This window comes from Papio anubis, chromosome 2 (genome assembly GCF_008728515.1).
Source record: "Papio anubis isolate 15944 chromosome 2, Panubis1.0, whole genome shotgun sequence".
Taxonomy (NCBI): domain Eukaryota; kingdom Metazoa; phylum Chordata; class Mammalia; order Primates; family Cercopithecidae; genus Papio; species Papio anubis.
The window spans coordinates 90,707,322-90,734,722 of NC_044977.1; the positions used below are offsets into that span (position 1 = coordinate 90,707,322).

Consider the following 27,401-nt stretch of genomic DNA (forward strand, 5'->3'; position numbering starts at 1 on the left):
CTGCAGGATACTGGTCCTGGGCTTCAGGGACATGTGGCTCTGGGGAGGGGGTGACATCACAGTGACCTGGGGATAACAGAGTGTGAGAAACCAGGGGCCCCATGCTCCTGAAGAAGGGAGGCCTGCCCAGGGAACCTTAGGAGGCAGGGGGCCAGGGGACACCAGTGAAGTCAGCCAGCTGCAGGCCAGCCTCCCCCATCGTTCCCAGCCTGGTGCACATTCTGCCCAGGCTAGTCTCACAGTGAGGACAGCCAGGATAAGGCCAGAGGAAAAAGGTAGGCAGGGGAGACTGTTAGGAAGCTCCTGGCAGAGGTCCTTTGGATGAGGGGCAAAGTCCCTTCACCACTCAGTCCTGGGAGGCAGAAGCGGGTGAGGGGCCCATGCTCAGTCCCAAGCTCCCCTCCCTATGTTCCCCGGCTCCCGCTCCAGGGACAGCAGCTCCTTGGCAGTCTCTGCTGCTCCAGATGGTTCTCCTCTGCCTGCGCCTCACAGAGCCCCCTCCCCAGAGCCACATGTCCCTAAAACCCAGGACCAGTATCCTGCAAGGGTAGGGATGGGGCTGGCAGGGGTGGGGGTGGGGCCTCTGCTCAGAATTCTCAAGTCAGAATGTTCTAGCTCTTGTCACATTGTGTCAGCTTCATCTTGGCCACAATGGGGGCAGAGCTCTGGGCACAGGGCTGGGCCACAGCAGCCACAGGGCCAGCCAAGTGGCAATTACAGGATGGTAAGACCACAGTGGTCCCAGGGCTAGCTCCACAGTGGGGACATAGTGGGTGGAGGACTGAGTACACAGTGGGCACAGAGCTGTATATACAGCAAGGACAAGTCAGACAAAGAATTGGACAGGGGGATGCATAGGAAATATAAGCTACAAGACGAGGTGGGCAATTCCACCCTCCATTTCTTAAATAGAGGGGGAAAAAAGGGCAGGGAGGAGTGGAACCTGCCTGGAGCAGCAGCCTAGGCTCAGAGCTGCCCTTTAGCCACAAGGACAGGCCTAGGCAACAGTTTGAAGAGCTGCACATTGCCACGGGTCCAGGTCTGGAGGTTCTAACCTGTGGTAGGGTCAGGCCCTCCTCCCTCCCACCAGCTCTGAGCTCTGGGCCTTCTCCCTCTCTCTGGCAAGGCTGTGTTCTTTCAGGCCTCAGTCTTTCCACCCATGAAACAGGTTTGTAGACAATATAACTGTAGGTTTGTTCTCTGAAACTGTTTTCACAGAGGTTAAAAATAGTGTTTACAGTTGGCTGTGGGGTGTAAGGCTGTGTGACCAGGGACCAAAGTTAACACAACAGTGCTGCATCTGCAGCTTGCTAACTTGGCACTGGGCACAGCCAGGCTCTGCCATATCTCAGGCCCCCTGGGGTCCCACCCCCCTTCCCTTGATGCTGCCTTTGGTTAAGAATGGGGACAGGGCCAGGTGTGGTGGCTCACGTCTGCAATTCGAATACTTTGGGAGGCCAAGACAGGAGGATTGCTTGAGCCCAGGAGTTTGAGACCAGCGTGGGCAACGAAGCGAGACCCCGTCTCTAGAAAAATATATATATTTTTTGAGACGGAGTCTCCCTCTGTTGCCCAGGCTAGAGTGCAATGCCATGATCTCGGCTCACTGCAACCTCTGCCGCCCAGGTTCAAGTGATTCTCCTGTCCCAGCCTCCCAAGTAGCTGGGATTATAGGCACCCGCCACGATGCCCCGCTAATTTTTGTATTTTTAGTAGAGACGGGTTTCACCATGTTGGCCAGGCTGGTCTTGAACTCCTGACCTCAGGTGATCCCTCCGCCTCGGCCTCCCAAAGTGCTAGGATTAAAAATAATTTCTTAAAAAAGTTAAAAAGGCCGGGCGCAGTGGCTCAAGCCTGTAATCCCAGCACTTTGGGAGGCCGAGACGGGCGGATCACGAGGTCAGATCGAAACCATCCTGGCTAACACGGTGAAACCCTGTCTCTACTAAAAAAATACAAAAAACTAGCCGCACGAGGTGGCGGGCACCTGTCCCAGCTACTCGGGAGGCTGAGGCAGGAGAATGGCGTAAACCCGGGAGGCGGAGCTTGCAGTGAGCTGAGATCCGGCCACTGCACTCCAGCCTGGGCGACAGAGCGAGACTCCATCTCAAAAAAAAAAAAAAGTTAAAAAAAGAATGGAAACCGATAGCTCTGCACACCAAGGGGGAGCTGCTCATCCTCATTCGAACGTCCGAAGCCCAAGGGTCTGCCTGTGCATATGTGTGCCTACATTCATGTACACACATACTTGCTGACCATTATTAATGTCATTAATCTTTGGCTTGAGCAAGCTAGTTTTCTGTTTACAATAGAGATGCTAGTAACAGCCTCTAGTGCCTGTGGAACACTTGAGCTGTACTGTGCCTGGAAGGGTTGGAGAGGCATGGAGAGAGGTCCTGAGAGCCCCTGGCCTGTCTCACCACTAAGCCATCCTCCACCTCCTGCAGAGGTGGGGCATAATCCTCCTCCTTTCCAGAACTGTGGTCCTTTGTAAACAACTGGCCTGAAGTCTCCTGGGAGAAGGGAGCAGAACTGGCTGAAGCGGCTAGCCCATGAAAGAAGGCCCAAAGGAAGCAGCCAGGATAGAGAAGGCCCTTATTTTTATTTTCATTTTTAGAAGCAAGGTCTCACTTTGTCGCCCAGGCTGGAGTGCAGTGACATTATCATTGCTCACTGCAGCCTTGAACTCCTGGGCTCAAGCAATCCTCACGACTCAGCCTTCTGAGTAGCTGGGATAGTATGAGCCACCACACCTGGCTTTTTTTTGGATGGAGACGGGTTCTCACTTTGTTGCCTAGGCTGGTCTCAAACTCCTGGCTTCCTCCCACCTCAGCCTCCTGAAGTGCTGGGATTACAAGCATGGGCCACCATGTCTGGCTGCAAAGGTCCTTATAGCAAACACTCCTTATAGTAGTAATAACAATTACTGATATTGATGGGGTCCTTCCTCTCTGCCAGTACAGTGTGGAGCACTCATAACCCAGACTCATAGCAATTCAATGAACTGGGCACTGTCATACCTCATTTTACAGATAAGGAAATCAAGGCACAGAAAGGGAGAGAGGTCTGTCTCAGCTAGCGTGTAGTGGAGCCAGAAACTGAAGCCAGGCCATCAGGCTCTGGATTCATATTTCAGGATCCTGTGTTGCCACCACTGGGTGCCATGCTTAAGGCCAGGCAGTCACGGACCCTGCTGGATGGGAGCTAAAATGACTCCATTGTGGGTGCTGCAGCCCCAAGCCCTACACCCAAGCTGGGTCCTGCATGGACCTGCTCCTCCTTCTGATAGCTTATCAGGTAGCTCAAGCCTGAGTGGAGGCCCTCCCAGGAACCTGGTGGTGCTGAGTATGGGCCAGACTGAATTCTTCGTACTCAGAATTTTTAGCTGGCCAAAGCCCGCTCATCTCATCCAGCTGGGGAGAGGAGTAGCAGGGCAAATAAAGAGACTTTCAGGCTGGGTCCCTTCTTCCCAGCCCCTAGGGATAGCGCCCCTCAGCCCCTCCCCCAACATGTTTTTAAATAGTGTCTCACCAGGAAGAAGGGCGTCCAATTCTATTTCTGAATCTGGAAAGTGAGGAGGGCCAACGTGTTGCCATGGCAACCTGGAGAGCCCCTCCCCCAGACTGAGCCCATTCCCCAGGCTGAGGGCTGTGGGGTGGAATGGAGGTGGCAAGGAGAAGCTGGGAGGAGCTTAGTCTGAGGGTGAGGCCAGGTAGAGTCCCTGTGAGGGCAAGACCTGCATGGCCTTCTCCTCCCACTTCACCTCGCCCCTCCAGGCAGGCTTGCTGGGAAGGCCCCAACCTCTGCAGAGAGGGTTGAGGGTCAAATCACTGTGAGAAACCCTTCTCCCCTGTGGATCAGGCTGGAACCCTCCCATTTAGGAGGTCTTGAGGATGGTAGAGAGCTGGCAAGAAGGGCGTCAAGGGGACAGGCACAGCGCCACACCCCATTAGGAGCTCTACAGCTGGCTCCCACACCTGCTTCAATACAGACCTATTTTCGGCTCCCTTGTGTTCTCAGGAGGCAGCTAGCTTTGTCAAGTCCCTGGCCTTGCACCCTTCCAGTCTGCCTGCCTTCCACTGCATTGGGAAGGGTCTGAACATCTCCAAAAATCTAGGATCAGAAAAAGCCTTAAAGGACTCCCAGTGCAGCCATTCACTTAATAATGGAGCAAAAAGGGAGGCATGTTTCCCCAGGGGTTCACACACCAGCCACTGTCCAGGGGTTCATACATCAGCCATTCTACCTCAGAGGTGACAGATGGGTAGCATTTAGATCTGCAGAGGGAGGGCATTCCAGCTGGAAGCACAGCTCAAGCAAAGGCAGGCTTCTGAACAGACTCAAAAGTATCCTGTGATTCAACCCTCTCTTGGTGCTGATGGAAAGCTGAGGCCCCCAAGGAGGAAGGGATGCACTCTTGGTCTCCTAGCTCTATGCCCCACATACCTTACCTTCCTCCCTGGAGCTATCCAAGTGACCTGTGAACCCTAGACCTAGACCTCCTGCTTCCCTGACATTTCCCCTGGCCAGGATACACCCATTCCACAGAGGCAGGACCATGACTAAAGGAGCTGGCACCTCCTGCTCCATGACCCCCCTGTCTGACCCCAGAGGAAGACAGAAAGCACCAGAGAACCCCAGCCCTAGGGGAACCTTAGGCAGGATGAGGGGAGATAATTCACTCCTATTCTGAGATGTGGAAGGTCGAACCCACTAGTACCAGGAGGATATGGCTTCTGAGCTCTAAGGCACAGGGAAATTTAAATAACAGATGTTTAAGCAACCTTCCCTGCAAGCCGGCAGTGCAGTGACCCCTCTGCTGTGATGTGTTGCAGCTTAAAAATAGCCCACAATGAACTGCTCTGAGCCCCAATTGACTCAAGCTTACGTAACTCTGCGTGAAAGATGGCCAGCTGCATCAGCCCAGAGGGAAGGCAACAGCACAGCCGCCCTGACTGCTGCCCACAGCTGGCTTAGGGGCTGGGAGAGCTCCTCACCCTCCCTGGGAGCAGCCCCCACATCCAGAAGCCAGCAAAAGTGGAGGCAAAGGTGGTACTGCCAAAAGTACACATGGCTTCATGACTGCTGAGCAGAGCTGACCTCCAGTCACACCTGCAGAGGGAATGTGAGCAGAGCTGCCCTCTTTCAGGGTTCCTATGGAACCCAGGTCCAGTGGATGGTGGGAATGACTTTATTTATTTATTTATTTATTTTGAGACGGAGTCTCGCTCTGTCGCCCAGGCTGGAGTGCAGTGGCCGGATCTCAGCTCACTGCAAGCTCCGCCTCCCGGGTTCACGCCATTCTCCTGCCTCAGCCTCCCGAGTAGCTGGGACTACAGGCGCCCGCCACCTCGCCTGGCTAGTTTTTTGTATTTTTTAGTAGAGACGGGGTTTCACCGTGTTAGCCAGGATGGTCTCGATCTCCTGACCTCGTGATCCACTCGTCTCGGCCTCCCAAAGTGCTGGGATTACAGGCTTGAGCCACCACGCCCGGCCGGGAGTGACTAAATTAAACAGATGACTGGGTCGAAGAGACCAGGGCAGGAGCCCATGTGAACAGAGTGACTGGAGCCACCCAAAAGATTCCTATTCCTCTTTGAAGAGGAGGTTCCCTGGCTTGGAGGGACATGTCAGCAGGATTAATGCTTGGCTAAAGCTGCCACTGCCATGGAGCCCAGGGGTGGAGCTGACTCCTTTGGGGCCTCTGATTCTCCATGGTCCAGGGTGCAATGTCCCATGAGGGACCTGTGGCATGAGGGAGGGATCACTGGCTTCAAAGGTGATTGAATCCCATGATCTTGACCGCCTGCTGCTTCAAGCCCCTTGCCTTGCCCAATGCATCTCCAGATCCCAAAAGCCCAGTGCAAGAAAGGCTACAAAAGTATGCAGGTGGTTGGTCAGGTGAGGTGGCTCACGCCTGTAATCCCAGCACTTCAGGAGGGCGAGGTGGGTGGATCACCTGAGGCCAAGTATTTGAGACCAGCCTGGCCGACATGATGAAACCCCATCTCTACTAAAACTAAAAAAAATTAGCTGGGGATGGTGGTGCACGCCTGTAATCCCAGCTACTCAGGAGGCTCAGGCAGGAGAATTATTTGAAGCCAGGAGGCAGAGGTTGCAGTGAGCCAAGTTCATGCCACTGCACTCCAGCCTGGGTGACAGAGTGAGACTCTGTTTAAAAAAAAAAAAAAAGAGTATGCAGGTGGTTAAACCAACCTGAAAGAGAGTGGAGAGGTGAGAAGGTGAAGATGCCCCTGGCATTGGGAGTCTCTGGTACTCACTGGTCCCTCTACTTTGGCACATGCTGAGCCTTACCAAGGAATAAGCAACTTCCCTCAGCTCCTACCACCTGAGCTCAAAATAGGAACCACCACAGGCCTGGTCCCTGAGCTCCCACAGAGCAACAATGAGACTGGGTTTGGAATGGGGCTATATCTGGAGCCCACGGGTAGGACCCTAATATAGTTTGGATATTTGTCCCCACCCCAATCTCATGTTGAATTGCAATCCCCAGTGCTGGAGGCGGGGCCTGATGGGAGGTGTTTGGGTGATGGAGGTGGATGCTTCATGGCTTGGTGCTGTCTTCATAACAGTGAGTTATTTTGAGATCTGTCATTTAAAAGTATGTGGCACCTCCCTGCTACTCTCTGTCTTTCTCTCTCTCTTCCTCCTCCTGCCACTATGTGAAGTGTCTGCTCCTGCTTTGCCTTCCACCATGATTGTAAGCTTCCTGAGGACTACACAGAAGCAGATGCTGACACAATGCTTCCTGTATAGCCTGCAGAACTGTGAGCCAAGTAAACCTCATAAATTACCTAGTCTTAGGTATTTCTTTCTAGCAACCTAGAGTGATATAGACTCCCAGAGAGCCTTTGGGTCCCTCAGAATATTCCCTGAAAGGCTGGGGCTGAGGCCGAGACACAAGGGGAATCTTAGGCCAGATTCATGGTACCCCATCAAAGCAGGTCACTCTGCCCCATGCATGACCTCCAGGCTCCAGAGGACAGTGACACCAATGGGCAGTCAGGAAGGCATCTGCTGCCTCCTCAGTGCCAGCTCCCACCTTGGCCTGCCTCAGCCTTTATTAGCATCTGCTTGCCCCTAACCCTACTGGGTTGAGATGGAGGGAGATGGGACAGAGAGGTACCTACTCTTCACAGCTCTTGGTGGGAAGGCTGGTCTCCCAAAGCCCTAGGAGAAACCTCCGTCCACACCATTCCACCCTGGTGGCAGGCCCAGGCCTCCCATGGCCACTAGCAACCCTCCCCTTGCACTGGCCACCCACTGTAGCTGAGCTACTGCCCAGGCCTCCCCTAGAGGAGAGGCAGCCCAGCCTTCATAAGCCCTGGAAGCCACATGGTCCCTCAGCCCATCCAGGGACCCAGAACTAACCCTCCCTACCCTGTTCTCCCTGGTAGCCCAGTCACTGATTTGAAGCCCTAAAATAGTCCCAGCTCCTGACACCCCAGATGGGGTTGGGACTATCAGGTGGCTCTGAGAATGGAGCTCAGAGCTTAGGGGCTGCAGAAATTGAGAGTGGGGGCAGCTGTGCCACAATCCAGGGCCCCAAGTGCCTAACTGGGTCCCCTCCCTGGAGAATTCTGGCCCTGGAGGCCCTTGGCCCAGAAGCAGGCCCAAAGCCCTACATTCTGGCTGCACTTGACACCCTCTTTCTCTCCTATCTCTCTTCTCTGGGAGCCTTTCCCATGCTAAGCTCCCTTCTTGTCCAGAGACTCCCTTTCTCTCTGAGCCCCTCATGTGAACAGATAAGCCAGTGGTCCATGAGCTGTAGAAGCTCAATGGGGAAGGAACTCCTGGGCTTAAGAGGTTTGGGTGACCCTTAGAACCCCAGGATGGGGTTAAAGGGGAGAACTACAAGTTGGAGGGATGAAGGCAGTCCTTTCCAACTGGGGTGGGGATGGGCTCCAGGATACTCCACTTACCTCCCTCTCAGCCTCAGGAGACAGTGTGCACAACTGTCTCCTGCACACCCAGAGAGACAAAGGGTCAGTGGCTAAGCATGTGAGGCTACAACCTCCTCAGTGCCTGCTGAGGCACTGAGAGTCACCCAAGGTACGGCAGTAAACAGACAGACAGTCTGTCTCTGTCCCCCTTCAGCATACAGGTTCCTGATCTTTGGATCCCTGCACTCAAGCAAGAATCTCCTTTTAAGCCTTACCCACCTGTCCTCAGAGTCCTTAGGGTCCCCAGGTCTGGACTTCTCTCTGCCCTGAGGTGGCAGAGTGAGCAGCAGCTGGATGGAGAAAGCTGGGCAGCTCTGGTCCCAAGGAGACTCCCACTCTGATTAGCAGGGAGCTCTTGCTCCAAACCCAGGGTTCCATGTGTGACAGGGCACAGAGCTGTGGGCTCCGAGGGAAGGAAGTCTACCCTCTTACAGTCAGCTGGAGTCTCCTAACTGAAGGGATGGAGGCTATGGGGTTCCTGAGGGAGAAGGAACACTGTGATCCAGGTCCTGGGACAGGAACCCTGGCGCCTCAGCTTCCCCCTTAGCAGTCAGTGTAGGGAGGAAGAGGAGGAGGGGGAAGTCTCCTTCTCAGAGGAGCATGCCCCTCTACGAACTGTTGTGCAGTGGCCTTTACAAGTACAAATAGCCTGGGCAGTTGGCACTTTGAAGTTGGCTCCTTGAAAGTGTGGAGCTGAGGCCTTGCTGCTGGCTCCTCTCTCTTAAGGCTACAAGTACAATCAATGCTGGCAGTGTTGCAGGGACCCAAGCCTCTATGCCCCGATGGCAGGCCCCATTCCATCCCAGCTGGTGTGACGGTGGGGATCGAGCAGGGAGCCCTGCAGATCGAGCAGGGAGCCCTGGAGAAGTGCTAGGGCTGGGGAAAGGGGAGCAAGCAGCCTGACTCATGGAGGAAACCATCCTAGTCACTGCATGCTTGGGTACTCAGCCTACTTCCTTGGTTCCGTCTAACAGTCCCCAGGGCCCTATGACCTGGATCTGGGCCTTGCTCACCCTCCCCGTTCTCTAGAGCCTTCTTGCTGATCCATATCCTTTCCAGCCTCAGGGCCTTTGCACGTGTGACTCTCTGCCAAAAACTCTCTTTCCTCAACACTGCTTCTGGTGGTTTTTCCCCAGTGATAGGGCCTCAGCAAAATGTCACCTCCTGGGAGGTTTCCCTTGCCTCTCTATTCAGCTATTTATAGCAGCCTCCTGTCATTCTTTCACACTATTTGCCACAATTTGTGTTTTAATAGTCATTTGTTCCTTTATTGGTTCAAGGGTCAGTGTTGGTGTGGTCACTGCTGAGTCCACTGTTCCCAGAAGACAGGGTCCACAGCAGGCACTCCATAAATACATGTTGCAGAAGGACTGCCCTCACTGGCTCACTCTGTGGAGTGAGGGACCTAATGGGCCCCATTTACCTATTGCCTCTGAAGATTAAAGGGCAGGAACAAGGTAGAGGGCCACTGCCCTCTGGCCTGGCATGGCTCAGAGGCAGCTTGGGGTTAGCTCAAGGCAGCTAAGCAGGTCCAGCCCAAGGACTAAGTCAAGTGGGCCGAGGAGGCTCTGAGAGTGGCCGGGGCCGGTGTGCACTCCCTGGCATGGGTGAGGACTGCTGCTGTTCTGGATGCACATTCATCTCATGTGAGGTGCTGGGGCCCAAGTTCATGTAGGTTGCTGGCAGCTGCACATAATGGTCCCCAAGCAGTGCAGACACTATCTGCTCCACTTCCCCCACTAGTACTCCGAAGGTGGGTCGCGCTGCTGGGTCCGCCTCCCAGCATTGCTGCATCACTTGGTACCTATTGGGGGAAAGGCATGTCAGGTTAAGGCAACTTCCACCCAAGGATTCTGGGCCACCCACTTGCTGTTAAACCTCTGGCAGGTCACACAGGGATGAGGATAGGTGACAGGACCTAGTACCTAGCACTGCCCAATCAGGGGCAGCTCTTCTCATCCCTATGATTGCTGTTCCAGTCCTGCCTCCCCACCCTGGCAGAGGTCCAACTACCTCAGGTGTTAAGAGCTTGGGCTCCTGTGCCCTGTGCCCTGGGCTATGTGATCTTGGGCAAGTTCCTTAACTTCTCTGTGCCTCTGGGTCGTCCTCTGATCACAGAGCAGTAGGCACATAGGCTGATGCCTGTGAAGTGCTAAGCACAAGGCCCAGCTCACAAGGTACCATGGTCATCATCACAGTTCTTCCAGGAAGGAAGCCTGGGTCCAGCAAGGCAGGAATTAAAAATCCTGAAGCGGTCGGGCACAGTGGCTCATGCCTGTAATCCCAGCACTTTGGGAGGCTGAGGTGGGCAGATCACAAGGTCAGGAGTTCGAGACCAGCCTGGCCAACATAGTGAAACCTCATCTCTACTAAAAATACAAAAATTAGCTGGGCATGGTGGCACACGCCTGTAGTCCCAGCTACTCGGGAGGCTGAGGCAGGAGAATCACTTGAACATGGGAGGCAGAGGCTGTAGTGAGCCAACATTGTGCCACTGCACTCCAGCCTGGGCAACAGAGCAAGACTCCGTCTCGAAAAACAAGAAAAAATCCTGAAGCAAGAGCATTTGGGGCAGCACTAGTGGCACGCTGGTCCTGAAGCAGAGGATCCCCAGGTTTACCTGCTGGGTCCTAGTGCATGCCCCATTATCTTGGGGATGTCATTCCTGCCTGAAATAATACTCTAAGTACCTTACACACAATATCTCATATAATTCTCAGGCTCTCGGAGGGTGGTACTATTGTCTCTACTTTACAGATGAGGAAACTGAGGCCCAGAGAGGAGAAGGGCTGGACTGCTGAAGTGGACCCTATGGTGTACCACCCACATCCCCCTTTCCTCTCCCAGTGGCTGGGTGTGTTGCCTGCTGATGGTTCTTGACTGAGGCTCTCTCTAAGAATTGCCCTAGGCAGAAGAGAACTGCCTCTGCCAAGCTCACATCCCCTCACCAGGGACAGCCTATCACTAGTAACTGATTAATGCCTGGTACAAAGACCTGGCCTGTTGGTCTCAATTTCAGAAAACTCTGGTGGGTCATCCCAGTTCAAGCAGTCCCTGTGGGATGGGCTGCAGTTTCTGTGACATTTCTCTGTCCCAGTCCTTCTTCCCTTGCCCCCAACCTCTCAGTAAATCCCCATACATAAATCTCCAGCTGAGTCTATTTCCAGGAGCCCAATCTAGATACGGGTAGGCAGTGAATTAAAGAAATGAATAATAAGAGCAAACCCAAAGCAGGTAGGACTGTCAGGAAGGCTACTCGCATCCTTCCTGGAGCACAGCCTGAGACAGGAGGCGTCAACTACTTTTACCTATGTCCTGGTTCTCTCTGTTCTAACCCAGCAGACCTGGCCACTGCTCAGGCACACCTGCTACATATGAAGCTGAACCTCAGAACCGAACCCACCCCGTAAGCACTGAGGACAACGCAGCTGCCGCCATCCCTCCAGGAATGGGGAATCTGAAACCACATCCAGTGAAAAAACCTGATCTGGAGATCCAGAGGGGGTTGCTGTGGGGGTTATGGAATCTTTCCTCCAGATTAAATGAGAGGAAAAGGTGGAAAGCAGACCCCATTAGTGGGAGGCGGGGAGGAGGAGTGCTGGGAAAATCAAACCACTGGCCTCAACCCCAACTCTGAGCTCAGAATGCTGTTACCATGGCAACTGTGAGGTCCTCCCAGTGTCCCATCCTGCATGTGGGTGGGACCAGTTCACAGATGAGGAAACTGAGGCCCAGCGAGACTCCCTTTCCGAGTCAACCAGAAGTTCAGTCAGGAAGCCAGGCAGGAGCTCTGTCTCCTGCCTCTTCCATGTCTCTGGGGCCCAGTTCCCTCCCCACTACCACCTCCACATACTTACAGAGAATTGGGGCAATACTCAGGCTGGGGCAGGCGCCGACCCTGGGCCAGGAAGTGGGTGAGGTCAAAAGGGTCGATGTGGGGGTATGGTGGGGCACCCCGTGTCAACAGTTCCCACAGTAGCACACCAAATGACCACTGTGGAAAGGGGGAGGTAAGGGGACTCAACTCACTCCAAATTTGGGGGCAGGTGGGTCCCCCAGGGCTTCTATCTCCCAGAGTCCTTCAGCTGGAAATGGAAGACCCCACTCTCCACTGAGAGCTCATTCCTCAATACATCACCAGTGTCTTTCCTCTGTCTCCTCCCACCACCTCATCCTGCCCAGAGTTGGGGCTGGGCAGGCCCTGGATTATCTGTGAGGAGCCAGTGAGTTCCCAGCCTCCTCTTGCCCTGGCAGGTGTCAGATTCCATCCTACATCTGCCCAAGAGGTGGGCAGAAGGGCTTTGGGAGTCATCTACCCTGGGGACTCCCTGGGCTCAGATTATCCAGAGCTGAATGGGTGAGGCCCAGTGTTCTCGGGTGCCAAAGCCATGTGGACTATAGGGCAGATGGGGCCTCACCACATCAGACTTGGTGGTAAATCTATAGGTCTGCAGGCTCTCCAGCGCCATCCACTTCACAGGTAGGCGAGCGTGGCGATGCTGTCGAACACTATAGTATTCCTTGTCCAGGATGTCACGGGCCAAACCAAAGTCAGCCACCTTGACAGTGAATGACTCGTCCAGCCTTGGGGGTAGGGAGAGGATTACACTTAGGACTGGCCCTTACCAGGCCCTGAACCCACCTGTTCTAGGCCCTTACAGAATTTCTTTTTTTTTTTTTTTGAGATGGAGTCTTGCTCTGTCTCCCAGACTGGAGTGCAATGGCGCGATCTCTGCTCACTGCAAGCTCTTCCTCCCGGGTTCACGCCATTCTTCTGCCTCAGCCTCCCGAGTAGCTGGGACTACAGGCGCCCGCCACCACACCCGGCTAATTTTTTTGTATTTTTAGTAGAGACAGGGTTTCACCATGTTAGCCAGGATGGTCTCGATCTCCTGACCTCGTGATCCACCCGCCTCGGCCTCCCAAAGTGCTGGGATTACAGATGTGAGCCACAGTGCCCGCCCACAGAATTTCAAAGCCACAGTGTCCAGTCCAAGTCTGTACTGGGCAGACAAAAAAAGTAAGGTGCAGAGAGAGGAGGACAAGGCTGGAGTGGGCCCTTCCCTGAGGCGGCCTTAAGCACCGCACACCCTCATGCCCTGTGCCTTTGCTTCACCCCAGCTACTCTGGACTCTCACATGCAGTTTCGCGCAGCCAGGTCCCTGTGCACAAACTTCTGCTCTGCGAGGTACTCCATGCCATGGGCTACCTGCAGGCCAAAGCTGATGAGGTCCTTCACGGTGGGGTTCTGGGGGCACAGGTGGGTTGGTGGGCAAGGGGACAGCAGCTCCTTCTCCAGCTGCTGCCCAGCCCCCAACCCAGAGCCAGCTGAGCACTGACCCGCTGAGGTGAGCGGATGAACTGGAGCAGGTCACCGTGGCACATATAGGGCAGCAGCACATGGGGCAGGCCCTCGGGTGGCAACATGATACCAATGAGAGCCAGCACATTCGGGTGGTTCAGGCCACGCATGAGCAGCCCCTCTCGAAGGAAGGCCTCCACCTGCTGCATCTCTGTGATGCCTACAGAGCAGTGCAAGTCAGGCACAGGGCAGGGCATCCCTTTACAAGGCTCATATGGGGAAATGGGAAATAAAGGTCTCCTGCTCAGGGTCAGTCAGTAAGGTGGGAACACAGAGAAAAAGAATCCTCCCAGCCTGAGGCCCCTCCCTCTGCCCTCCCACTTCTGCTCCACTCACGACTTAGTGACTTGATGGCACATTGGATTCGATTCTGGGCCTGGTCTATGTATTCTCCATGGTAGACAACTCCAAAGTGGCCTGGTGGGAAGTAGATAATGAGTCGATGAGAGGGGCTCCAGGGCCCAAGGTTCACACCACACATTCTCATTGGCAACCAGACCTCAGAGCACTAAACTGGCCAATCTCACATTTTATTTTTAATTTTTATTTATTTATTTTTTAGATCGAGTCTTACTCTGTTGCCCAGACTGGAGTGCAGTGGTGCGATCTCAACTCATTGCAACCTCTGCCTCCTAGGTTCAAGTGATTCTCCTGCCTCAGCCTCCTGAGTAGCTGGGATTACAGGCACCCACCAATACGCCCAGTTAATTTTTTGTATTTTTAGTACAGACTGGGTGTCACCATGTTGGCCAGACTGGTCTCAAACTCCTGACTTTGTGATTCACCCACCTTGGCCTCCCAAAGGTGAGGGTTGGGATTACAGGTGTAAACCACCATACCTGGCCCAATCTGACATTTTAAAAAAGCAGCAGGGCTGGGCGTGGTGGCTCATGCCTATAATCCCAGTACTTTGGGAGGCCAAGGTGGGTGGATCACGAGGTCAGGAGTTTGAGACCAGCCTGGCCAATATGGTGAAACCCCATCTCTAGTCCCAGCTGCTTGGAAGCCTGAGGCAGGAGAACAGCTTAAACCCGGGAGGCGGAGGTTGCAGTGAGCCAAGATCGTGTCACTGCACTCCAGACTGAGAGACAGGGTGAGACTCCGTTGCCCCCCCCCAAAAAAAAGCAGCAGAAGCAAAGCGCAGTGCGCCTATAATCCCAGTTACTCAGGAGGCTGAGGCAGGAGAATCGCGTAAGCCCAGGAGTCCAAAGCCAGCCTGGGTAACACAGTGAGATGCTGTCTTTAAAAAAAAATTTTTTTTAAAAAAGGCTTATGCCTATAATCTTAACACTTTGGGAGACTGGGGTGGGAGGATCAGCTGAGGTCAGGGGTTCAAGACCAGTCTGGCCAACATGGTGAAACCCTGTCTCTAGTAAAACTACAAAAGTTAGACAGGTGTGGTGGCAGTGGCAGGCCCCTGTAATCCCAGCTACTCAGGAGGCGGAGGCAGGAGAAACGCTTGAATCTAGGAGGAAGAAGTTGCAGTGAGTCGAGATCACACCACTGCACTCCAGCCTGGGCAACAGAGCGAGACTGTCTCAAAATAATAATAACTAAAAACTAAAAAAAAATAAAGCAGGGCCGGGTGCGATGGCTCACGCCTGTAATCCCAGTGCTTCGGGAGGCCAAGGCAGGTGGATTACCTGAGGTTGGGAGTTTGAGACCAGCCTGGCCAACATGATGAAACTCCATCTCTACTAAAAATACAAAAATTAGATGGGCATGGTGGCGCATGTCTGTAATCCCAGCTACTCAGGAGGCTGAGGCAGGAGAATCACTTGAATCTGGGAGGCAGAGGTTGCAATGAGCTGAGATCACACCACTGCACTCCGGCCTGGATGACAGGCGAGGCTCTGTCTCAAAAATAAATAAATAAATAGGCCAAGTGCGGTGGCTCACGCCTATAATCCCAGCACTTTGGGAGGTCGAGGTGGGCGGATCACCTGAGGTTAGGAGTTCGAGACCAACCTGGCCAACATGGTGAAACCTCGTCTCTACTAAAAATACAAAAGTACAAAAAAAAAAAAAAAATTAGCTGGGTGTGGTGGCATGCATCTGTAGTCCCAGCTACTCAGGAGGTTGAGGCAGAAGAATGGCGTGAACCTGGGAGGCAGAGCTTGCAGCGAGCCGAGATAGCGCCACTGCACTCCAGTGTGGGCAAAAGAGCAAGACTCCGTCTCAAAAAAAAAAAAAAGAAAAAGGAAAATAAAATAGTCTGGGGTGGTGGCTCATGCCTGTAATCCCAGCACTTTGGGAGGCTGAGGCGGGCAGATCACCTGAGGTCAGGAGTTCGAGACCAGCCTGGCCAACATGGTGAAATCCTGTCTCTACCAAAAATACCAAAAATTAGCCAGGTGTTATGGCAGGTACCTGTAATCCCAGCTACTCAGGATGCTGAGACAGAAGAATTGCTTGAACCTAGGAGGTGGAGGTTGCAGTGAGCCGAGATCATGCCATTGCACTCCAGCCTGGGCAATAAGAGTGAAATTCTGTCTCAATAATAATAATAAAATAGAATAAAAATAAAACTAAAATAAAATAAATATAATAAAACAGGCTGGGTTTGGTGGCTCATGCCTGTAATCCCAGCACTTTGGGAAGTTTAGGCAGGCAGATTGCTTGAGTCCAGGAGTTCGCGGCCAGCCTGGACAACGCGATTTGAGGCCCATCTCTACAAAAGACAAACAAAAAATTAGCCAGGCATGGTGGTGCATGCTTGTAGTCCCAGCTACTCAGGAGACTGAGGGAGGAGGATCACCTGAGCCTGGGGAGGTCGAGGCTGCAGTGAGCCATGATTGTGTCATTGCACTCCAGCCTGCGTAACAGAGTGAGACCCTGTCTCAAAAACAAAACCATAAATAAAACCAAAAATAAACAGCAGCCACATGATGGCAGAGGCTATAATCCTCCTGTGCCTGATTGATCCACACCAGAACCCACTGAAGACAGAACTTTTCTCATCCATTTTATAGATGAGCAAATGGAGGCTCAGAGAGGTTAAGTGGTATAACCAAGGTCACACAGGTTGGTGAGAAGGTTAGAGCAGAATCTGGTCCAACTGTCCCTTTAGCCTATGTCTTTTTTTTTTTTTTTTTTTGGAGACGGAGTCTCACTCTGTTGCCCAGGCTGGAGTGCAGTGGCGCAATCTTGGCTCACTGCAAGCTCCGCTTCCCGGGTTCACGCTATTCTCCTGCCTCAGCCTCCCGAGTAGCTGGGACTACAGGTGCCTGTCACCACGGCCGGCTAATTTTTCTTGTATTTTTAGTAGAGACTGGGTTTCACCGTGTTAGCCAGGACGGTCTCGATCTCCTGACCTCGTGATCTGCCGGCCTCGGCCTCCCAGAGTGCTGGGATTACAGGCATGAGCCACCATGCCTGGTCTAGCCTATGTCATCTTGAGACTCCATCTCTGCCCCCAGCCCCACCTGGCCCCCACACCTTTGCCAATGACTCGGTCACTGTGGGTGACCACCCGCTCATGGGGAATCAGCACATCCTTGACCTCAGCCAACAGCGCAGAGTCCAGGTCCCTTAGCTGGATGGACTCTTTCCGCAGCAGTGGAACACAGGATTCATCTTCACTATTGGAGAAGGATGCTCCATGGACACAAGTGGAATCTAGACCATCAGTGGCAGGGCGTGCTGTGGGGAGAGGGAGTGAGGAGCTTGTAGGGAGAGGGGGTGGCTTTAGCTTCTTGTGCCTCCACTATCTTACCAAGGCCACTTCTGTAGTCAGAGCCCGAGTAGAGAATAGGCAGGGGTATGGCTCCAGCAGTCTGGTCCAGGGATGCCAGGTCATCCAGGTTGGGAGGAAGAACTGTGGAAAGAGAATCCCTGGTGGCCTGGCTTTCCAAGCTCCCAGGGGCCAACCCCTCTGGGGAGGACTTAGATCCCTAAGTCCTGGGCAGAGAGAGGATGTAGGGACTTGAAGATGCCATTGATTGGGGGTAGGGGCTGAATAAAGGTAGGAGCAGAGAACTCACCTAGCTGCTTCCTCTGCCACCAGTAGCTGAAGACCAGTGCAGTGGCCAATGCGGCCACAAGCAGCAGCAAAGGCAGCAGGATACCAAGGAGCGTGCTCTGTGGGACCCCATCTGGCCCTGGCCACACCACTCTACCCAGGATGCGACATTCACCATCCACGCAGACCTGGGAGCAGGTGGCAACTCAGGCCCAGCCTGCAGGCCCTCTGCCCGTGTTTCCCAGGGAGGTCCAGCTGGGCTGCCTACCTGCAGTGGGGCACCATCCTTGCCAAGCTGCAGGGATGGGGGCAGGGGGCAGACAACCATGTCCCCCCGGAACTCGTGCTGGCAGCTCTCACCACCCACGGTCACGTTGACACCCACGCAGTCAGTCACAGCACCCAGCCCAATATACTGCAGAGAGGGTCATGAGGACCAGCCAGTAGGCTGGCCCCTACTTTCAGATCCCCAACTGTCCCTGCCCCTATCCCTTACACTTACCTCAAACTTAATGGCATGCTCCTCAGGCTTCAGTGGAATTAGGTTGGCACTGGGTGGATGGGGTGGGGTTAGGAAGCGAAAGCCAGGCAGTGTAAAGCCAGCAGCTCCATCCCCCCAGGCACTCAGATTTCCTGCCACCCATCCCTGGGGGTCTCGGACCACATATTCAGGCAGGCGGCACAACTGCTGCTCTGGAAGCTGCCTCTCACACTGCTGGGACAAATAGGTGATTAGCCAGGAACCCCACCTGTGATTGCTCCTCTCCTCAGCCCAGCACAAGGTTGGGCTGCAGCTCAGGGAACTCATCCAGCCTTCCTCCCTCCTGGCCAGCACTCACTCACCCTGCTCTCCACTGCCCTAAGCCCGTCATGGAATGACAGCACTAAGTGCCATGCTGAAGTTAGATGCTGGCCACAGATGGTGATGTGGGAGTTGCTGTGGAAGAGGGCAGGGTGGTAGGCTTTGGGTGTTCTCCAAGGCTGGCTCTCTCATTCCCCAGAGGCCAGAGTGGGCAAAGAGGTGGCGCTTACCTGTAGCCACAGTTGGGGCTGATGCTTAGCACGACAGGGTCTTCTCTGTAGTGGAAGGTCCAGGAACCAGGTACCTGGGCACCCCCCACCTGCAGGCTAAGGGGGACACTGGCCACCATGGCCCCAGGGGGTGTGGCACATAAAAGCTGCCCCTCACTGACCCTGCAGGAACAAGAGATTGGGCTCAGGGTTACCCCCTTTGTGATGGCCGGGCCCACTTCCTCCAGGGGCCTGTTGCCCTCTCCCAGTTTGTCTGTTATCTCTCCCACCTGCCCCACTCCATGGTCTGTCTGAAGATAAGGTGGTCCCAGGAAGACATTCCAAGAGGGTAAGGAGGGAACAAGTTCCCCACAGCCTTGGCTGGAGCCACTGGACTCTGTGATGGGCTCTCTTGCCTCTGGGCTGAAGAGGGCAGTAGTCTTTTCTTCCTGGACCTGCTCTCCACACCACACTGACCATGTAACGAGCACTCTTCCCTCCATCCTGACAGAGTCCAGGTCTCCACCTGGATAGAACCCTGTGGCCTCCCATGCCTGCCTGGTGGTACTTACCGTGCTAGCAGACACTCAGTCCCATTGACCAGCACAGCCCGGCTGGTGCCTACAGACAGACTCTGGCCTTCAAGAGTGAGACAGGTGCCTCCTGCCCGTGGGCCAAAGAGGGGTTGCACTGCTATCAGCACTGGCTCCTAAAAGGATATAGAGGTGGCTTAGGTGGAATAGGTCTTCCACTCCAAGCCCCTCCCTTCCCGTACCACGCACTGGCCAAGGGCACAGACAGGGCAAGGTGACCTCACCATGAAAAAGAAGCCTCTCAGCATGGAGGTGCCGTCTACCCGGAAGTGCTTGCCCGGTGGCATGTTAGTCACGGTGAGGCTGACGTTGGTAGGCCCCACTGCTTGGGTGCCCAAGGGCTCCAGTTCACACTCAAACTCCTCTACAAAGTCTTTCCGGAGCACTGGTCTAGGGCACCAGGGGGAACCCCTGAGGTCAGCCAGGAATTATACAGGCCTAGCTGCATGCCTGCCACAAGCCACAGGGCTCCTCTGAGCCAGAGAATGGCGTTTCTCCACCCATGCCTCCCTCCAGGGAAGGAAGGTTCCGGCGGGGCAGAGATTAACCTTGGCTGGTCCATGAGTGAACAGACAGGAAGGGCACATGAAAGCTCAAAAAGGGACAGAGACATCTCCCGAGACACAAAACAGTCAGAACCACTGCAGCTGCCCCCATATCCCCTTGCCTCTGATAAGCAGAGAACAGGGTCTCATGGGGAAGGGGCTGCTTGGTTGCTCCCTTTAGGGAAAGGGAGGGGAGGGACCAGATTGTACCTGAGTTTTGAGCTGTCCTTGGGCAGTGGCCGGCAGGGACTTTGGCCCACAGTGATCTGATGGGTTCCCTCAGGCACCAGACCAGAAGGGTGCAGGTAGAAGTTGGAGCCACACAGGGTCAGCCTTGTACTGCCCCTTAAAGGTCCACTGTGGGGGTGGAACTGAAATGGGGAAAACAGCCTGAGTCCTCATGTGGGGTTGGGCTCTCTCAGCCCCACCTGCTTCCCCAAAGTCTCCTGCCATACCCCTTGCCTGCCCCATGCTCCAGCCATTTGGAGTCACTTGCTAGTCCTCATTCAATCACTTTCCTGCCTCCAAGTCTTTGCATGTGCAATCCCCTCTGACAAGAATGCCCTCCTTGTAGATATGAAGGACACTCCCAGATCTGAGAAAGATTGTGATCAAGACTTGCTGACCACCACCCCAGGCCCAGCCTGTCCCACTCTTACCTGTGCCCTGCCAGGGAAGCCATACCTCAGTAAGCTTAGGCGGACAGTGGTCCTGTTGCCAGGAGCCAGGACACTCCTTCTGCCGGCCACACATGTTCCCACACCAGCCACAGCCCATGAAACGCTGTGCCCTTAGGCAACGCCCACAGGTGAGGAAGTGGCGGCAGCCAGGGCCTTGGATAGGCACCTGGAAAACCTGGGGGTAGAAGACAGGTGACTAGGGGCACCTGGAGGGGGAGATTGGGCCCTATAGACCCTCCTGGTACACTGTAGGCTAGGGTGGTAAGGCCTGTATGTCAATGCCTCCCTGGATTGGATGGACAGTCTGTGATCCCACAACCCTGGCCCCAGGCCCTGCCCCTGCCCACCTCACCTGGTCCCCAGAGGCGAAGAATAGGTGGTCCCCAAGGCGACTGACATCCCGCTGCACGGGCTGCCCACTGTCACCCAGTGAGAAGTTGGACACATACAGCAAGTAGTTGAGTGACCTGGCCAGCTCCACCTAGGACAGGTTAGATGTGAGCAAAATGGGGATGGAGACAAAGACCCAGGGCCAGGGGGCTGTGGGGATGAGGACCCACCTGCAGGATACGCCCATCCGCTGTGCCCATGTGCGCCACTGTGACGTTGTCAAGGCATGTCACATACAGTGCAGTGACCTCTACTGTTCCCAACAGCCCGTTGAATAGGTCCACACGTGAGAAGCTGCTACTGACCAGCAAAGGGAAGTGGCGGCAGCTGGTGTTGGGGCTGGGGGCCTCCAGGCCAGGCTGGGAAAAGTCAGGTAAGGTTCAGCCCTGTGCCCCGACCCTTTGGGGCCTTTGTCAGTGGCCACAGCAGCCCAACACTCTCACCCCTCACCTGGCCTGACTGGAGAAGGCCCTGGGCCTGCCGGTTACCATCTCGCATTGCCCCCACAGGGCTCTCAGTGTAGCAAGGGCAGGCAGAAGGTCCAGGCTGGAAGGCCCGCTCCCCATTCTCCCTGCCCCACCTTGCCATGTCCATCCTTATGGTGAGTTACCCCCATTCCATCCTCACAACCACCCCGTATATCTTTTTTTTTTTTTTTTTGAGACAGTGTCTCACATTGTTGGTGGGGCTGCAGTGCAGTGGCATGATCTTGGCTCACTGCAACCTCCACCTCCCGGGTTCAAGTGATTCTCCTGCCTCAGCCTCCGGAGTAGCTGGGATTACAGGTGCTCGCCACCACCCCTGGCTAATTTTTTGTATTTTTAGTAGAGATGGGGTTTCACGATGTTGGCCAGGCTGGTCTCGAACTCCTGACCTTGTGATCTGCCCACTTTGGCTTCCCAGAGTGCTGGAATTACAGGCATGAGCCACTGTGGCTGGCCCACCCCATACATCTTACAGATGAGGAAACAGGCTCAAGAGGTTTGGTCTCTTGTCCAAGGCATCATAAATGCTCAAGAGGGGAACCAAGTTGGAAGTCTCAGCTCCACAAGAGTCTTCTCCTGCCCCCTGCTGGCTCTTCTCTGCTTCTCTGTGTGCACTTCAGCAAACCCTGTCTCCTCTGGGCTTCGGTTTCCCCACTTGCATTAATTGGCCAGCACAAGGTTGGGAACACGGTCCTTCTCCCTAGACTCCAAAGGTCTTCCTGTACCCTTGGCTGCTTCCTATACCCCCCTTTAGGGTACAAAAGGGATAAACCAAACCCCTACAGCCTGGGTGCCAGAACTAAGTTCTGGAAGCTAAGGGGTACTAACCTCTCCCCTGCTCTTAGCAAGGGGGTGTTTTGGGGGCTGCAGTCATGCCCCAGGGCAGACTGTGGAAGCTCTGGGAAACCAGGACACCAGGGTATGAACTCACGGTGTTGGAGCTCAGTGTGAGGTGCAGACGGGGCTCAGTAGCCAGCCCTAGGTGCTCAGGACTCTCCCTCACCAGCCCTGAGGGCACTCCTTGAAGCAGGAGCCTCTGAAGTCTCCATCAGACCACAGAGACTTAACCCAGTCCTGAGACCTCAGCACTGATTAGCAGCCCTGGAGGCAAAAGTAGATGTGGAGCTGAGCCTTGAAACCCCATACACCCTGCGCCTACAGCTTGGGTGGGGGGGACTGGGATTTTGTCCTCACTTGAGGCAGGAAATCGGCTTGGCTTGGCCCGAGCCGGAAGCCTGCCAGGTGTTTCCAGCATGACTCAGGGACAGGTGGGGCTCTGACGGGGAATAGAGCCCTACCTTAGCCAGGCCCACACCCTAGCCTGCTTGTCTCTAGGCCCCAGGACCTTAGCTCTAGGTTCCCAGGCTTAGGTAGGGGCTCCAGGCTCCTGAAAACACATAAGTGTCCAATGTCCCATGGAGGACAGGCACCAGCTCTGAGTCCCTCAGGCCTCCTGAGGCCAACCACTATGTGGGTGCTGCCCCAGTGGCTGCATGCCCACAGTTGCTAGGCAAACACTGTACAGGGTGATTCACACACCTCCTGGGGGCCTGGCCAGCCTGTGGGCAGGGACCAAGATTAGTCCTCCTGGAGCCTGGCACTGCCCAGCCGTGCTGGGTGTCTTCTGACCCACTGACGACTAGCCAAGCTGGGGAGAGGTTCTGACTCCCCACTGGGAAGGAGAAGGGGCCAGGCAGGCCTGCCCAGGCCCAGACAAGGAGTCCCCAACCCTAAAGCCTCTCAACCCAGATGTACTCAGCAGAGGGAGGGAGGCTAAAGACCCCCAACCTCACATTGGGTGTAAGTTCTCCTCCCATCTCCGAGGCATCAATAGGAGTGGAAAGGAGTCTGTCGAGAATGTCACAGCAGGCCCAGGGCCACAGGATGATGGCTAGAGAATATGAGAGCAGTAGCTGTGGGTCCCATTCCTTGGTCCAATCTTATTGCTGTTGCCTACACGATGGCTGGAGAGAGCCTAGATAGAGTCTGTTGGAAGGAGCCCCCAGTTCAGCACGGGCTTTGAGACTTCCTGCCTGGGGCAGGGCTCCAAATATGGTTTAAAAAAAAAAAAAAAAAAAGTCTGGGATGGACCAATTCCAACCAGCCCTTCCTAGGCCTTCCCCAGATGTTTATAGTAGCTTGCACAAGACTAGAGTGAGGCTCCCGGAACCTTCTAGAACCAAGCTGCCATCCCATGAGTGCTGGGTACTCCCCCCAATCACCCCCAATCATGTCAAACAGGTTAGTGAAGCCCAGGACATGCAGGCTCCCTAACAAGCTGCCAACTTCCAAGGCCCAGGAGGCTCCCTGGAACGTGGTGGCTGGCAGAAGGATGGGGGTGGGTGTGGAGGAAGGGGAGATTCTCTGACAACTCTTGTCCCACCCTCTTTGGAAAGCAGAGCAAAACAAGGGAAAGTGAAACTGTTGGCAAGCAGCTGTGAGTCTGTGAATCTGTGAGCATCTCCCTGTGTATTTGTGTGTGGTGGTGGTGGTGGTGGTGGTGGTGGTGGTGGTGGTGGGCGAGGGGGGCGCTATTTTTTTGCGTGTGTCCCTGAGGATATGGATGGTGGACAAGTAGGAGGGAATGCCCATCATTCTACCCAGCATTCAGGAGCTATGCTAACAGAGACACAGTTATGTAACCCCATCCTCACATAGCCAGGGAAACTAAAAAACCAGAGGCCATGATGGGCAGATAGGGGAAAGGGCAAAATGAGGTAGTCACAAGGGCCAGCCTGGCTGGGAGCCAAGCCTCCAGTGTAGCCTTTGTCTGGCTGCTGTCTCACACCACCCCAGCACTTAGGAACTGGGTGAGAGAGAATGCTTCTTTCCACCTGCCCTCCCCCTCCCAGATCCCCTCAGTGATGGAAGGGAAGCAGCCTGTGTTCAGCCACGTGCATGCAGCTCACAAGTAAGGGCCCCTTCTTTCAGCTCACCGGGTTGGGGCAAAAACTGGGTGACTGGAAGAAGTCGAGGCCTCGCCGGAGGCCTGGATGGACTGGGGATTCACAACAGCGCTCCACACCTTCATCAATTAATGTGTCCAGCAGGTCAATGGGGAAGGCACAGACGACAGAGTTGGGGCCCACGCCAGGGCCACTATCCTTGCCAGCCACAAAGACCCCAAATAGCACTTCCTGGCCCTCAGCAATGCTCAGCTCAGTGGCAAGTTGAGCACCCACTGGAGCAGAGTGGGCCACCCGCAGCACAGGGTAGGGCTGTCCGCCCTTTGGGGCCCCCCGGCGCCTGCGTTTCGGAGCAAATCTGCAGTCGAGGACCAGCTCCCGATAGTCACCCAACTCTGGCTCAGTGGCGCTAAGTCGTGCCAGGCGTGTGTGCAGGGCACCAGGAGCATCAGTCACGCTGGCCGGCTGTACAGTCAGGAAGTAGACGAAGGCTCCCGTATGGAAGCTGTGCACGTATTCAATACTGTAGGAGACAAGATGCTTGGGCAGCACTGACAACGCCACAAAGCCTGGTGCAAATCCCGAGGCGTCGGCCTTGAGACGCCTGATAGACACTGAGCGTGGGCTGAAGCTGGCAGCCACAGCTGCGTCCAGTGAGGATGCCACGTAGAAATAGGAGGCCTGGCCTTGCTCAACCACAGTCACACGGGTGCCCAATGGGCTGGCCACACAGTCGGGGCAGTCATCCGGCCAGTTATGGTGGGCTGAGAAGAGGCAGACTGGAGCTGCCAGATGCACGGCTGTCCCTTGGGGATCTAGGTCATGCAGGAAGCAGCGGCCCTGCAGGCTGGAGCCACAACTGACCAGGGCAGGCAGCGCGGGCTCCAGCACCAGCACCTTTGTGTCTGTGTCACCGGAAGGGCCGTGGGGGCCTGGGCCACAGGCTGCACACGTCTGGCAGCCAGGGTCCCCAGCAGGGCCCGTGGCCAGGCTCTGGACAGACTTCAGGTCAGGCCCAAGCACGTGCAGGCGATTGCGTATGGCTACAAACACAGCACTCTCATTTTTGTCGCCCTGGTAGGTCACCATGGCCTGCACCAGGCCTCCGGCGGAGAAGCTGGGCACCATGTACTTCACGTTAAAGTCTCGAGAGGCCGCGTAGGGGGTGCGCGGGCACTGCCATTCCTTGGCCGCCGCGGGCTTGGCAGGCAACAGCAGCAGCAGTAAGAAGGACTGAGGCAGCGGAGGGAGGAGCTCCATCGAGGCAAGCTGGGACCCTAGGGGATCCCTACGGGCCTGGGCCTGGGCCTGGGCCCGGGCCTGGTTGGGGGCCCGACTCGAGGTCTGGACTGGGCCAACTTTAAGCGGCGGTCCCGACAGCCCCAAGATAGCGGACCCCCGTCCCAGGTTCCTGTGAAACCCAAATCCCTTCCCGGCCCTCGGGTCTGGGCACCTGACGCCCGCGGACGCACGGACAGCAATGCCCCAGCCGCCTCACCTGCCGCCCCAGCAGCCGCTGCACACTGGCGCTTAGCGCTCAGCCGACCAGAGGGCGCCGGGCTGGGCGGGCGGGGTCGGGCCGTGGGGGCGGGGCCGCAAGGGAGGCGTGGCCTACCCCAGGCCCTCCACCCATCCGACTCTTCCGGCCCTTGGAAGCCTGGCTCCTGTACCTTCTCTTGGCGTCTTGGCGCCTTTTTCTCAGCGGCCTGTGGGTGGATGCGCATGGTGCGGCCTGGAGAGAGGTGAGCCGGTCTGAACCGTCATCCCATCCCCCCACTACCGACTGGTTCGCAGCGAGAGGGGGCAGGACACTGGGCTCTTTGCTTGTGGTGGAACTAGTTTGCACTTAGTAGCAACACCCTCAGAGGCTGGTGCCCAGAGGCTTCCTGGGGGCCCGCCATGTGGGGAACAGAGACCAGGATTGTGTGGAAGACCAGAGGGGAGATGTGGGGCACTTAACAAGAGATGTTATGGGGCGCCACCCTTTGTGGGAAAGGACTGTCCTTTTTTTTTTTTTTTTTTGCTCTGTGACCTAGGCTGGAGTGCAATGGCGCGATCTCGGCTCACTGCAAGCTCCGCCTCCCAGGTTCAAGCGATTCTCCTGCTTCAACCTCCTGAATAGCTGGGATTACAGGCGTGCATCACAACACCTGGCTAATTTTGTATTTTTAGTAGAGACGGGTTTCACCATGTTGGCCAGGCTGGTCTCAAATTCCTGACCTCAGGTGATCTGCCCCCCTCGGCCTCCCAAACTGCTGGGATTATAGGCGTGAGCCACCGCGCCTGGTGGGGACCATTCTTCCATGTGCTTCTCCTGAGCTATCAGCAACAAGATGGTCTCAGAGGAAGGTGTGTTATGCCCTGCTCTCCTAGGGCCCTAAGGGTCTTAGGATGGGATCTGGCCTTGCTGACTGGACCTCAGAGTCAGAGAGTCACATAAGTGGAGGCCCAACCCTAATTCTGGTACCTCCTCTGCAGCCTCAGTATATAGAAGCTGTATAATGGGGTTACAATCCACAATATGGGCCTTGGGGACTCCCCCTTCCTGGCTCTGCCCAGTGCACCCCTGATATGGAGGAATCATGAGCTTTGGCTCTCAGGACACTTCCAACCTGCTCTGTAGGCCTTGCTGGATCTTATTCTCTGCAATGAGAATGTGAGAATGTAGTTCTGGGCTGGGCACTGTGGCTCATGCCTGTAATCCTAGCACTTCTTTGAGAGGCCAAGGCAGGAGGATTGCTTGAGGCTAGCAGTTCAAGACCAGCCTGGGCAACATAACAAAAGTCAACAAAACAAAAAAACTGCTAAAAATTTAAAAATAAAATGTATGACCGGGCGTGGTGGCTCACGCCTGTAATCCCAGCACTTTGGGGGGCCGAGGCAGGTGTACCACTTGAGGTAAGGAGTTCAAGACCAGTCTGGCCAATATGGTGAAACAAGATGGTCTAAAAACAAAAATTAGCCGGGTGTGGTGGTGGGCACCTGTAATCCCAGCTACTCAGGAGGTTGAGCAGGGAGAATGAATTGCTTGAACTTGGGGGGTGGAGGTTGCAGTGAGCTGAGATTGTGCCACTGCACTCCAGCCTGGGCGACAGAGCGAGACTCCATCTCCAAAAAAAAAAAAAAGAAAGAAAAAGAAAATGTAGTTCCGATTAGGTGATTTCCCAGAGTTCTCTCTTCTATTTATGAGGAGTGGGGGTGGGGGAGCCTAGTCCCACACCTGGATCTCAGCAGCTGCCCTTTGGTAACTGGTCCTACCAACACTAGACTGAGGCCCCTGGGGGACAACCTTAGCCTGACAGCCCCCTCAGCTAGGTGGGCCTGGACCCTGGAAGAAGGGGAAGGTCCACAGGGTGGCTTTGGGCTGTGAACTATGGGCCCCAAGGCTGTAGAGGATAAGGATTCTAGGGGAGAGAGGAGCCCTCGGTCCAACAGGATTTAGCCTGGCTTGGGTATCTATATCTCCTCACTCTCTTTTCAGTCCATACTTCTGCGCCTGCATCC

At 55.1% G+C, this 27,401-nt stretch overlaps 2 protein-coding genes and 1 long non-coding RNA gene across 23 annotated transcripts in view; 1 reads left to right on the forward strand and 2 right to left on the reverse strand.

The window, feature by feature from the left end:
• Positions 1-27,401, reverse strand: part of DAG1 (dystroglycan 1) — a 500,879-nt gene that overhangs the window by 388,253 nt on the left and 85,225 nt on the right. The window lies entirely within an intron of this gene.
• Positions 4-11,526, forward strand: LOC116273770. Of its 3 annotated transcripts, none has more exons than XR_004182163.1 (3): positions 4-275; positions 636-724; positions 11,307-11,526. It is a non-coding gene; the product is annotated as an uncharacterized LOC116273770 (long non-coding RNA). The 3 variants fall into 3 exon arrangements; XR_004182164.1 differs by having other exon boundaries at positions 193-275; positions 616-724; positions 11,304-11,526; XR_004182162.1 differs by having other exon boundaries at positions 193-275; positions 616-724.
• Positions 9,205-25,554, reverse strand: MST1R (macrophage stimulating 1 receptor). Of its 12 annotated transcripts, none has more exons than XM_031663327.1 (20): positions 23,928-25,554; positions 20,677-20,865; positions 20,469-20,597; positions 20,121-20,291; positions 19,647-19,807; positions 19,116-19,281; positions 18,871-19,007; positions 18,320-18,481; positions 18,131-18,224; positions 17,790-17,999; positions 17,556-17,702; positions 17,310-17,475; positions 17,042-17,143; positions 16,765-16,968; positions 13,663-13,743; positions 13,305-13,486; positions 13,103-13,212; positions 12,383-12,548; positions 11,822-11,958; positions 9,205-9,768 (listed from the first exon to the last, which is right to left on the reverse strand). In XM_031663327.1, the coding sequence occupies exons 1-20, from the start codon at positions 25,155-25,157 to the stop codon at positions 9,513-9,515; spliced, it is 4,200 nt and encodes a 1,399-aa protein (XP_031519187.1). In that variant the 5' UTR covers positions 25,158-25,554; the 3' UTR covers positions 9,205-9,512. The 12 variants fall into 12 exon arrangements, 9 of the variants coding, with proteins under 9 accessions (XP_031519187.1, XP_031519189.1, XP_031519188.1 ...); XM_031663329.1 differs by having other exon boundaries at positions 17,556-17,582; positions 17,790-18,002; XM_031663328.1 differs by having other exon boundaries at positions 16,765-16,944; positions 17,790-18,002.

Coding starts and splice junctions, on each gene's coding strand:
- MST1R (XM_031663326.1), bottom strand. CDS start 25,157: ATGGAGCTCCTCCCTCCGCTGCCTCAGTCCTTCTTACTGCTGCTGCTG. Junction 17,703..17,789: donor AGCATGCCATTAAGTTTGAG/GTAAGTGTAAGG, acceptor CCCTCTCTGCAG/TATATTGGGCTGGGTGCTGT. Junction 13,213..13,304: donor TCATCCGCTCACCTCAGCGG/GTCAGTGCTCAG, acceptor CTGTGCCCCCAG/AACCCCACCGTGAAGGACCT.